This window comes from Lissotriton helveticus, chromosome 1_1 (genome assembly GCF_964261635.1).
Source record: "Lissotriton helveticus chromosome 1_1, aLisHel1.1, whole genome shotgun sequence".
Lineage (NCBI taxonomy): Eukaryota > Metazoa > Chordata > Amphibia > Caudata > Salamandridae > Lissotriton > Lissotriton helveticus.
In genome coordinates this window covers 61,534,415-61,547,651 of record NC_136057.1, presented here as the reverse complement: position 1 = coordinate 61,547,651, position 13,237 = coordinate 61,534,415, and the positions used below count along the sequence as shown (strand labels likewise).

The following is a 13,237-nucleotide window of genomic DNA, read 5'->3' as shown; positions in this document are numbered from 1 at the left end:
GTGCACTCCTGGAGAACCCTGCAGTGGCAACAACATCCCTGGTCGGCCCTACTATTGAGGCTGAATTCAGACTAGGATTTTTCTATCAGAAACTGGAGATGACTGCATCTTACCCAATGTAACTGTGCAACTGGAAACACAGTTCCCTCTCTGGACTGCACATGTCTTCTATTCTCAATGAACACCACATCACTTGCATTGACTATTACGTGTGATTCCGGCCAGTAATTCCTCCCATGAATAGCGCTATTTCCAGTTCCTCAGCCAGGAATAGCGACGAACAAGGAAGGACGGGAGCTACTGGCCTCCTTGTCTCATGCAGAGTCCCATAACCAGGCCTGTTTCTGCACAGGAAGGATGCAGTCCTGTGTGGAAACAGAGAAGAGTGCAGGGACACATCTAAAAACTATTTTTATTATTTGCCTATTAAAAGAGCTTTGCATGTGCAGTTTTGCCTTTATATTCTGCAAGTTCAGTAAACCTGCCCCCGGCACCCCCTGATGATGGTGTGAGGTCAGTATACCTGCACTCCCTGATGATGGTGTGAGGTCAGTACACCTGCACCCCCTGATGATGGTGTGAGATCAGTACACCTTCCCCCTGCACCCCATGATGATGGTGTGAGGTCAGTACACCTGCATCCCCTGATGATGGTGTGAGGTCAGTACACCTTCCCCCTGCACCCCCTGATGATGGTGTAAGGTCAGTACACCCCAGGCTGCATTCACACTCCTTAGGTTGCAGATGGTTGTGAGAGGCTCACTTACCTCGGCTGAAAGCGAGGGTGCCTGCAGCCAGGGCTCACAGGAAGAGAGGGGGCGAGGCTGGGCTCCACTGATGGTGATGACTCTACCCCCGCTGACCCGGACCCTGTTCTACCTGCAGGCCTGAGGAGCTCAGCAGGATCCGGCACTAGAGGAGACTCTGCCACCGCTGACCTGGAAGCAGACATTGTGAGAGGGAGGGGGCGGGATAATGTTGTCCTAAGACGAATGCTCCCTCCGGCTTCCGCTGCTGGTGCTGACTCTGCCGCGATTGACCCGGAAGAAGGACTGTGTCGGTGTAATGTTACTTTCAGAAAGCAAAGAGGCTTTAAACATCCTCCGCGCGGAGCTGCCTCCGGTCACCCGGAAGTGAATCTATTCAAGAGTTACAGATAGTGTTGCCAGATTGGGTGACATTTTTTCCAATTGTGCGGGTAAAACCCATGCCTGGCGGGGGGCACATTTTTGGGCTGCTATTAAGCTTGTGTGCTCTTTTTTCTGGCTTGGACGTGCGTCAACCACGATGAGGACGTGGCGTGCGCCTATCACAGTGGCCAGACAGTCCGGTGACAAATGAGCGCGCTGACATCAGAGCAGCACAATGCTATTCATTGGCAGAGGACCCAAGACCACACCCACACTCGCGTGAATTGTGAAGTGCTGTACAGCCAAGACACACCTTGTCTAGTATCAAAGTGAGTCCCCAGGGACACAGTTAAAAGTTCAGTTATGGTTCTGGCTCCAATGCGTTAAACCCATCAGGGGTAACAAGTGCTATATGAATGTAAACCTTTCTTCCCCTCACTCCAAATAACTGACTAATATCCACCACTCAGATTACTTTCACATTTCACCATATTAATTCACCACTAGTCCTTTATGGGCTTCCGGAGTAGCGTGCTTCAACACCCCATCAGGGGTAACAAGCGCTATATAAACACAGACCTTTTTTCCTCCTCTATCCTTCTACTATCCTTCCGAATCCAGATAACTGACTAACATATCCACCACTTAAAAATGTACTTGCATGTTTAACTATAGATGGGACATCAGTCCAGGGGTGTAGAGGGGAGGTGAGTGCAGGGGGGGAGGTGAGTCCAAGTGTGTAGAGAGGAGGTGAGTCCAGGGGTGTAGAGAGGAGGTGAGTCCAAGGGTGTAGAGGGGAGGTGACTCCAGGGGTGTAGAGGGGAGGTGAGTCCAGGGGGAGAGGGGAGCAGAGTTCAGGGATGTAGAGAGGAGGTGACTCCAGGGGTGTGGAGAGGAGGTGAGTCCGGGGGTGTAGAGGGGAGGTGAGTCCAGGGTTGTAGAGAAGAGGTCAGTCCAGGATTGTAGAGAAGAGGTTAGTCCAGGGGTGTAGAGGGGAGGTGAGTACAGGGGTGTAGAGAAGAGATGAGTCCAGGGGTGTAGAGAGGAGGTGAGTCCGGGGGTGTAGAGGGGAGGTGAGTCCAGGGTTGTAGAGAAGAGGTGAGTCCAGGGGTGTAGATGGGAGGTGAGTCCAGTGGTGTAGAGAGGAGGTGAGTCCAGTGGTGTAGAGAGGAGGTGAGTCCAGGGGTGAAGAGAGGAGGTGAGTCCAGGGGTGTAGAGGGGAGGTGAGTCCAGGGGTGAAGAGGGGAGGTGAGTCCAAAGGTGAAGAGGGGAGGTGAGTCCAGGGGGGGAGGGGGTGATTAAAGGGGGGAGGTGGAGGTGAGTCCAGGGGTGTAGAGAGGAGGTGAGTCCAGGGGCATTGAGGGGAGGTGAGTCCAGGGGTGTAGAGGGGAGGTGAGTCCAGGGGTGTAGAGGGGAGTGATTAAAGGGGGGAGGTGGAGGTGAGTCCAGGGGTGTAGAGAGGAGGTGAGTCCAGGGGCATTGAGGGGAGGTGAGTCCAGGGGTGTAGAGGGGAGGGGAGTCCAGGGGTGTAGAGGGGAGGTGAGTCCAGGGGTATAGAGAGGAGGTGAGTCCAGGGGGGAGGGGGAGGTGAGTCCAGGGGTGTAGAGAGGAGGTGAGTCCAGGGGGTGGAAAGGGGAGGTGAGTCCAGGGGTGTAGAGAGGAGGTGAGTCCATGAGTGTAGAGAGGAGGTGAGTCCAGGTGAAGAGAGGAGGTGAGTCCAAGGGTGTAGAGGGGAGGTGAGTCCAGGGGGGAAGGGAGGTGAGTCCAGGGGTGAAGAGGGGAGGTGAGTCCAGGGGTGAAGAGGGGAGGTGAGTCCAGGGGTGTAGAGGGGAGGTGAGTCCAGGGGGGAGGGGAGGGGGTGAGTACAGGGGGGAGGGGGAGGTGAGTCCAGGGGTGTAGAGAGGAGGTGAGTCCAGGGAGGGAGGGGAGGTGATAAGCAGCTGTCTCCAAACGTTCATAGTGTCATAGCCTCGTCATTCCCAAGCCTTTTCATCTCTGGTCGAGGATTGTATGCAACATTTCTCTAACATGTTTACTTGTCTTCCTCTGCTTTGCGCATATATACTCCTCGATCCTGATGTTATTCCTTCAGGACCTCTTCTCTAAGTCCTCCTCCTTTACTGAAATATTATATTTATTTTCCCCAACTAAGTTATTTGGCGGGGTTATTGCTCTTGCTCAGAGAATCTGTTTGTTTGTCGCCTCCTACAATGATTTCATCTAGTTTTCCAACTCATCTGTGCCCCTTTATATGTCGGCTTCACAGAAACTTTCAATTTATAATTCACTCTCACACTGTTGCACCAACTGTGCGACACAACAAAATTAAAACCTTAATGGGGAGATTGATTCACGTACCTTTCCCTGGTAGAGATCACTTCAGCACCTAGTATTATTTGACAAAAGTTCTGCTTATTAATTGTCATAATGACTAGTGCCTTGATGCCTACTAGCCTTCGGAGATGGGCGCTCTTCCACTCTTTGCTCAAAATGTGTAGAGCTTGAAAGTAAAGATCAACAGTGCTTTCTCGGTCTGGCAAGGTCTGTGAGTCGTGTCATTGTGCATGTATCATATTAAACGCCAGAAAGAGATTGTCTCTTATTTGACACTAGAAAGCAGGCGCCTTGTAGCAGCAGCATAGATTGGGTCCAGTTTGGACTGGTCGAACATCCTCTACTTACAGTTTCCAACAGTCCACAAGAATGTTTATGTTGAGAGCTGAAAACATGGCCAAGGCCTTCTTCTCAGTAGTGGAATGTCTACATTCAGCCTCCGGCAAAGCTCTAGATGCAAAGGCAATAATGACTTTCTTTCCGATCATGCCGATGTTTCAGTTCCACTCCTGGGCCCTTGTCTCTGGCGCCGTAACAACGCAATGGGGCAAAACTATGCAGACTGTGAGCATTCACAAGTCTCTCCTTAACATCTGAAAATCCTTCTCTTATTCCCTACTCCACACGTAGTCTGCACCCTTCCTCAGCAGGGCTCACATGGCACAAGTAAATTAGGTACAAACTGAGAATAGAATGTTTCTCACCAAAAACGTGAGTGCCTCTTCTTTCTTTATGGGTATAGGTATTTCCTGTGTCGCTTTAATTGATTCATCTTTGGGGCAGACCCCATCAGCAGAGATTACGTGGCCTAGGTAGCTTCTGACCAGCGCATTTGTATTTTTATCTGGGACTTTAAATCTATTATTCCTCAATGCTCAATTTCATAGAGAATATCTGTTATGGTAATGCTTGCCAAATTTTAATAAAAAAAATAAAGAATTACAAAAACATAATAAGTCCGTTAAATTATAGGGTTAGGTTTGATGAGGTCATACTGATACATTTTGAAGCTTAACAGATCAGCTCTGGATAGGGAGTCATCTCTGGCAGAGCAGAGCGGACCTGCATGAAATCTCACCATATCACGTAAGGGCAGCACTGAGCGGGGTTTAGATGTGTAGCAGGGTAACTCCTGATGTCCTCAAGGACAGCTTGACCTTGAGCAGGGTAGATCCTCTGCATCTCTTGAGACAATTTAGTTCTTTTGAGCCATTAGCTGGACTGAATCATTTTTATTTAAAGCTTAAACAACATGTGGTGAGACAGGAAGGAGTATTTTCACCTAATAGTCCTGTGATAATGTGTTGTCTTTTCTGTTTTCTTCCCTTCCCAGACACTTGAGGACGTGAACATCAGAATTCCAGAATGGAGAAAAGGCAGGTTCCAAGACAAAAAGGAGAAGTGCAGTGTTCACCTGAACCCGTAAGAGTTGCACTCCCTTCTTCTCCTATCCATAATGTGTCATCTTCAGGCTCCCAAAATGATGCTCAGAGGGTGTAGGAAGGTGGCTACCTGACTATGGTTACCCCGGAATTTTTGCCTGTGTTTAGCTGTTTTTTTTGACTTAGTTGACCTGGTTCCCTGCTAATCAGGGCCCCAGGCCATCTGCTCTCTCTGTAAAATGGATTCCATGTACCCTAGGTACATACCACAATTGGAAATGGACTCCTTGTCAGCCCCTGTCTAATGCACTATAGGTGCCCAGGGCATAGGGGCCACCAAGGCCTACCAGGGGCTGCAGCATATCTTTTGCCACCCCTGGCTGGTTCTTAAATTGACACAACTGGCTGATCACTCAGCTGGGGTAAGGTGGTGTAATCACCCCTTACTTAGATATAGTATACCTATATCTAAACCTATATCTGGACACATATTAACCTGTGAGCCACTCCTATGGAAGGCCTCATCAATCCTGGAGGCAGAGTGCGTGGTTTAATGTGAGGTGGAGCTCTAGCATGAGCTGAGCCTATCTGCAGCTGTCGGGAACAACTCCCTAAGCTGTTTCAGGATAATGCCATACCATATACTCTTAAGTGCCTTATAATCCTCGCGGTTATATAGCAACTCTGGTTTGGCTTTATCAAAACATGTCGTGTAAGGTGTCATACGATTTGGAATACTATCCCCTCGCCAGTTCTGGCGACGGGGATAGCATTCCACCCCTCTAGAGGGGTAAGACATGTTACTTTACTTAAATGCGGTTAATTTCTAAAAGGACCTTAGATCCACAAAATGGATGCCTCTGCCACAGACAAGTCTGACCCCCTGCAGCTGACCGAAACTCAGCCAAATGGGGCCTGGACAAAGGGTTTCCTGTCGAAGGGGGGTGTTACCACCCTCCAGACAGGAGATAGTGGATTGTAGCAGGGAGGTTTGAAAGAAACCAGACACTGCTTGGGGCGCACAAGGCTGCCCCTTGCATAATCCGGCCAAACCGGTTCTGGGGCACTCCAGCCCTCGTGCCAGGGTGGCCTGGATCAAAGGAAGGGGGTGTATCCACCCACTTCCTGGGTCCCACCCATAGGAGGGGACCTAGCAGGAAATCCAGCCCCCAAAATTAGTATAAGACTGGGAGCAGTGCCAATGCACTTCAGATTATCCTGAAGAAACATAATAAATGAAATTCTAGACCCTTCGACATCCTACTCGACGTAGAAGCCCGAAGAATCTCCCTTGTGGTCAAGGAGTGACCACCCTGTACGAAAAAAAAGGCACCATCCAGCCATCGACGTCTGCTTTGTCGCAGTTCCCGCCGGAACTCGAGTGACAGAGATCGACGAGATCAAGCTTGCCTGCCTTCCAACAGCCCGATCCACAGTCCCTGCAGAGCTGAGACCCGTGGAGGCGACCGGAAACGTGGGGCACGCCATCTTGAATTGACCACGAGACCCTGACCGTGCAGCCCACGAGTGACCCTCGAAGCTGTACACCGGGGTTTGAGAAGCCCCAACCCTGAGCCACTCTTGCACCGAAGTTCAGCCCTCCACACTCGACGAGTGCTGCGTGGGGCCCTTCTGCTCCATTTGGCTCAACGCGTTGGCCCGGTCACTTGCCAGCCGGCTAGTGGCCCCTGTACCGACGAACTTTGAAATTCGACCTGTGAATCTGGTTGCTCCAGATCTGCACCAGCTCCCCTGAAAAGGAGCCCCCACTCTGACCCTCCTGGTTCGAGTGAGAAGCAATCTCCCGGTTCCGCGTGGATTGCTCTTGCCAAGTGTTGTTTGCTCCAAACTTGAAGCCGACTGCACCGACGGTGAGAGCCCTCGTGGGACAGATCGTGACCCGCTCCTGGATGTCGCAGATGCCCCAGAGCCCACGTGACAGCGGAGAGAAGCTCCTCGACGACCACCTGATTGCGCCCGACATTGCCTGGTTCCGTCCTGGTTCCACCCTGGTCACTGCTGAGTGACCCAGACTCTGTCCCCTCTGCTTTCAGGTACTTTTCGACTCGAGTCCACCCTTGGACTCCACCGGACACTTCTCTTTCACCCCGCCTGCAGCCCTTTCAGCTTCAAGCACCAAGAGCCTGCGTGACGAAACCCGACTCAACTTCGACCCTGTGCACCCGCTTCCTGTGGGTGAGGTAACTTTGCTCCGCCGGTGTTCCCACACTGGTACACATCTCTAGGGTCTGTGTCTTAAGTTTTGTTCCTCTAGGTTCAGCGGAAGTGTCCTTAAACTTTAACTTTACAACTTTTACACACCATTGGTTAACATTGGTGCATGCGTGCGCTTTCCGCACTGCTCCCGAATCCCGTGGGCCTCTCCCGACTTCAGCATTGCTTGTCCCGACTGCTCCCAGCGATTCCCTAGGCCCTAGGCCTAACCACTGTTCGATTGGTATCTCTTATACCACTTGTTTAGTATATGGTTTGAGTGGCCACCCGCCCTCATCCATAATTGTGCAACTTTGTATGTTTAAACTGTGCTTTTGATTTAACGCTTGTGCCCCTTTATTCATAAAGAATACTGGGGATTGTTTTTAGTAATAAATACATATATTTTTATAATATATACTTGTGTGGTGTCCTTTCATTTGATATTACAGGATTGTATGTGGTAAAACAGCTCGCTTAACACGACCTCTTAAGTTAAGCCTTTAGGCTGCTTAGTCCATGCTACCCCTAGGATAGCTTGTCTAACAAGGTTGACTTACAACCTGACACCATAAGGGATTGTTTGGTCTGATAATAGGTGGTTCCAGAATTGGAAACATCACCTATCAGGCCAACTTCTCACATTGGTGAGCAGCGGTGCGGATTTGAGCTTGCTGTTGTTTTACCATTGCAATCTTTTATCAAATTGAAAGATCACATCAAGTACCTCTAGGTACATATAAATCAAAAGCTTAGCATATTAAGTTCTACTGAACTTAGTAGTTGTAGGTTAAAGGGATTAGCACACCCTGACTACAACTCACTAGCAAGGTACAGTAGGAAAACACTTAGTGTAGGTAAGTGCACCACTTACACCTCACTAGCAGTCATGTCTGACACAGGAAAAGCCTCAGGGTCTGCTCCTGTGACAGTTGACCTTACCAAGGCAACTTCCAGCTATGACAAGTTAACCCGAAAGGACTTGATTGCCTTGTGCATATCAAGAGGGTTAAAAAGGGGCAGAAGTCCCACCTGTCCTATCCTGATAGCCATTCTAGAGCAGGATGACTTAGAGAAGGGAAATGAAGCTCCCTTAGAATCAGGAGATGGAGTGAACCCCCCTGTAACTGATACCCCTCAAGAGGAAGGAGAAGAGGAGGAAGAAGAGGAGGAGGAGGACTCAGATGTAGAGGACCCAGAAGATCAGGATCAGAGGGGTAGCCAGGTCCAAGTTGCCAGGCTTAACCAGGCCAACTTAGACCTACTGGGAAATGGAGAGGGCCAGCACCTCCCCAGATCCAACCATATCATTCTCCCAGGCAACAGAAGAGTGAGATCTCCCTCAGGGGACTCTCATATTTCTAGTGCCTCAAGAGAATCTCAGAGAGGTATGACTGCCTCCCAGAAGATAGAGCATAGGGCCAGAATGAGGGCTGTCAAACTCCAAATAGAGAGGGAGGAGGTAGCCTTGGCTCAAGCTAGACTTGCCTTGGCAAGAGAGCAGAAATTGTGTGGCTTAGATGCCACTGGTGGCAGCAATATTCCTAAAGAGAAACCCAGGTCCTATGATAGTAGAAACCTGACAAAGATTGTGCCCCCCTACAAGGAAGGGGATGACATCCACAAGTGGATAACTGCTCTTGAGAGAGCCTGCATGGTACAGCAGGTTCCTGAGGAACAGTGGGCAGCAATCTTATGGTACTCCTTTTCAGAGAAAGGGAGAGATAAGCTCCTCACTGTTAGACATGAGGATGCAAACAATTACAAAGTCCTGAGGAGTGTCCTAATAGATGGGTTTGGCTTAACCACTGAACAGTACAGGTTGAAGTTCAGAGACAACCAGAAGACACAGACACAGGACTGGACTGATTTTGTAGATTGTGCTACTAAGGCTCTGGAGGGTTGGCTAAATGGCAGCAAAGTACATGACTTCACAGGATTGTATAATTTGATTATGAGGGAGCAGATCCTAAGTAATTGTCAGAACCAGCTCTTACACCAGCACCTGGTGGACTCAGATTTGACCTCTCCCCAAGAATTGGGAAAGAGGGCAGATAAATGGGTCAGAACCAGGATTAGGCCTAAGAATCAGGACAGTAACCAGAAGAAGGAGTCTACCAAGCCTCAAGAAAAGGGTGGGGATAAAAGTAAGGAAAAGACTTCCCCAGGGCCCCAAAACTCCAAGAATGGGGGTGGGTCCCAAGACACTTCTTCAACAGAGAAAAAGCCCTATTGCCATGTCTGTAAGCAGGTTGGGCATTACAAAACAGACAACTGTTGTCCCAAGAATGGCAATAAAGAGAATATACCTCCAAAGCCAGCTCCAACACCTCCTGTTACTGTCAACAGTAATCCCCCAGGAAGTGGGAGCACACCCAGGAATCTGGGTGGGTTTACTTTTGGAGCCCAGGAGGACCCTGGCCTATCCAGGTCCCCATCCCCAAATAATCTTGTTTATGAGACTGGCATGGGGTTTGCCAACTTCTCTGATTGCCCAAATACTTTGAGCAAATATAGACAAGAACCCATCATCAATGGTTTGAAAGTTGAAGCTTTTAGAGACACAGGGGCTAGCATCACCATGGTGGCTGATGGTATAGTCCCCTCTAAGCAACTTTTACCTGGTGCCACATACCAGGTAACAAACATTGATGGCGTCCAAACAAATCATCCCATGGCAGTAGTAAGTCTCAGCTGGGGAGGTGTCACTGGCCCAAAGAGAGTGGCAGTGTCATCAAACTTGCCTGTGGACTGTCTACTGGGTAATGATTTAGAAATCTCAGCCTGGGCTGAGGTTGAACAGGAAACCCATTCTAGAATGGTGAATTCCAATGGAAAGGTTAGTGGGACTGTACTAGCTACAGCCCCAATTCAAGATGTCCTTCCTAAAAAGGTTGGTAGGGCTGAGCAACTCTCTGCCCCATCTTTAGCAAAAGCTCTTCCTGAACAGAATAGCAAAGCTGTTATGATAACAGCAGAAACCCAAACTGAGTCTCCTCCTGAAAAGGTTGGTGGGGCTGTGATGGCCACAGCCCAAACTCAAACTGATATGTGTGTTGTGAAACCTGAAATGATGGATAACTCCACACAAACTGAGAGCACAGAGGAGGACGAGAAATCTCCCCCTCACCAGACTTTAGGAAAGGATCAGCCTCCTCAGGGAACTGATCTTACCCCTGATGAAGGAACTGCCCCAGAGGTGGTTAGGCCTAACCTGACAGAGCCTCTGATGTCAGTGGACCCTTCTCAGGTGGGACCCAGTCTGGAGCAGGTAACCTGCCCCTCTCTACCTTGCCTTAGTCAGCCCAGGGCTGCAGAGGACAAGAAGGACAGTGAGACCCAGAAGGCCCCCTGTCAAATAAAGCACCCCCATCAAAAGATTAGGTGCACCAAAACTAGTAGCCCTAGTAAGGTGAAAACTTTAAAAACTCCTGAGAGAGCCCCCTTAAAAACAGTTAGGGACCTCCCACAGATGAATTCTGTTGGGCACAGCCAAACCTGGGACCCCAAGGGCCCAAACCTGAACTGTCCCTCCAGCAAGCCAAACAGAGGGACCCAGCCTCCAGCTTTAGGTAGCCAGAGGTTGACCCTGAGAGCACAGTGCAACTCAGTTAAAGAAAGAAAGGCACCCATGGTGGAAGATAATTGGAGGAAGCTGAGCCCTAAATTAGTGGAGCCTCACTTCAATACTCCATATCCAAACCAGCCTTTAACTTTGCATAAACACACCCAAGGTAGTGATTCCCTATGGTGGAGACCCTCTAATAACCCAAGGGTGAGGGACTGCTTAGTGGACCATGAGACAGGGGGTACCCATGCTAGTGCAGGTACTTCCTTATATGGCCACTCAGGCAATATAGGCTTACCTGGCCAAGGATAGCCTTATCTCCTTTCGTTTGGGGGGGGGGGGGGGTTGTATAGGAAGGTGGCTACCTGACTATGGTTACCCCAGATTTTTTGCCTGTGTTTAGCAGTTTTTTTTACTTGACCTGGTTCCCTGCTAATCAGGGCCCCAGGCCATCTGCTCTCTCTGTAAAATGGATTCCATGTACCCTAGGTACATACCACAATTGGAAATGGACTCCTTGTCAGCCCCTGTCTAATGCACTATAGGTGCCCAGGGCATAGGGGCCACCAAGGCCTACCAGGGGCTGCAGCATATCTTTTGCCACCCCTGGCTGGTTCTTAAATTGACACAACTGGCTGATCACTCAGCTGGGGTAAGGTGGTGTAATCACCCCTTACTTAGATATAGTATACCTATATCTAAACCTATATCTGGACACATATTAACCTGTGAGCCACTCCTATGGAAGGCCTCATCAATCCTGGAGGCAGAGTGCGTGGTTTAATGTGAGGTGGAGCTCTAGCATGAGCTGAGCCTATCTGCAGCTGTCGGGAACAACTCCCTAAGCTGTTTCAGGATAATGCCATACCATATACTCTTAAGTGCCTTATAATCCTCGCGGTTATATAGCAACTCGGTTTGGCTTTATCAAAACATGTCGTGTAAGGTGTCATACGATTTGGAATACTATCCCCTCGCCAGTTCTGGCGACGGGGATAGCATTCCACCCCTCTAGAGGGGTAAGACATGTTACTTTACTTAAATGCGGTTAATTTCTAAAAGACCTTAGATCCACAAAATGGATGCCTCTGCTACAGACAAGAGTCTGACCCCCTGCAGCTGACCGAAACTCAGCCAAATGGGGCCTGGACAAAGGGTTTCCTGTCGAAGGGGGTGTTACCACCCTCCAGACAGGAGATAGTGGATTGTAGCAGGGAGGTTTGAAAGAAACCAGACACTGCTTGGGGCGCACAAGGCTGCCCCTTGCATAATCCGGCCAAACCGGTTCTGGGGCACTCCAGCCCTCGTGCCAGGGCGGCCTGGATCAAAGGAAGGGGGTGTATCCACCCACTTCCTGGGTCCCACCCATAGGAGGGGACCTAGCAGGAAATCCAGCCCCCAAAATTAGTATAAGACTGGGAGCAGTGCCAATGCACTTCAGATTATCCTGAAGAAACATAAGAAACGAAATTCTGGACCCTTCGACATCCTACTCGACGTAGAAGCCCGAAGAATCTCCCTTGTGGTCAAGGAGTGACCACCCTGTGCAAACAGGCACCATCCAGCCATCGACGTCTGCTTTGTCGCAGTTCCCGCCGGAACTCGAGTGACAGAGATCGACGAGATCAAGCTTGCCTGCCTTCCAACAGACCGATCCACAGTCCCTGCAGAGCTGAGACCCGTGGAGGCGACCGGAAGCGTGGGGCACGCCATCTTGAATTGACCACGAGACGCTGACCGTGCAGCCCACGAGTGACCCTCGAAGCTGTACACCGGGGTTTGAGAAGCCCCAACCCTGAGCCACTCTTGCACCGAAGTTCAGCCCTCCACACTCGACGAGTGCTGAGTGGGGCCCTTCTGCTCCATTTGGCTCAACGCGTTGGCCCGGTCACTTGCCAGCCGGCTTGTGGCCCCTGTACCGACAAACTTTGAAATTCGACCTGTGAATCTGGTTGCTCCAGATCTGCACCAGCTCCCTGAAAAGGAGCCCCCACTCTGACCTCCTGGTTCGAGTGAGAAGCAATCTCCCGGTTCCGCGTGGATTGCTCTTGCCAAGTGTTGTTTGCTCCAAACTGGAAGCCGACTGCGCCGACGGTGAGAGCCCTCATGGGACAGATCGTGACCCGCTCCTGGACGTCGCAGATGCCCAGAGCCCACGTGACAGCGGAGAGAAGCTCCTCGACGACCACCTGATTGCGCCCGACATTGCCTGGTTCCGTCCTGGTTCCACCCTGGTCACTGCTGAGTGACCCAGACTCTGTCCCCTCTGCTTTCAGGTACTTTTCGACTCGAGTCCACCCTTGGACTCCACCGGACACTTCTCTTTCACCCCGCCTGCAGCCCTTTCAGCTTCAAGCACCAAGAGCCTGCGTGACGAAACCCGACTCAACTTCGACCCTGTGCACCCGCTTCCTGTGGGTGAGGTAACTTTGCTCCGCGGTGTTCCCACACTGGTACACATCTCTATGGGTCTGTGTCTTAAGTTTTGTTCCTCTAGGTTCTAGCGGAAGTGTCCTTAAACTTTAACTTTACAACTTTTACGCACCATTGGTCTAACATTGGTGCATGCGTGCGCTTTCCGCACTGCTCCCGAATCCCCCCGTGGGCCT

General features: G+C 50.4%; 1 protein-coding gene across 1 annotated transcript in view; it reads left to right on the top strand.

The window, feature by feature from the left end:
* The window catches only part of LOC144823904 (uncharacterized), a 54,384-nt gene that overhangs the window by 5,413 nt on the left and 35,734 nt on the right, over positions 1-13,237 (top strand). Inside the window, exon 2 of the mRNA XM_078682847.1 lies at positions 4,798-4,958. Within this exon, the coding sequence (XP_078538973.1) occupies positions 4,830-4,958 (129 nt within the window). The 5' untranslated portion in view covers positions 4,798-4,829. The remainder of the gene's footprint in view (positions 1-4,797; positions 4,959-13,237) is intronic.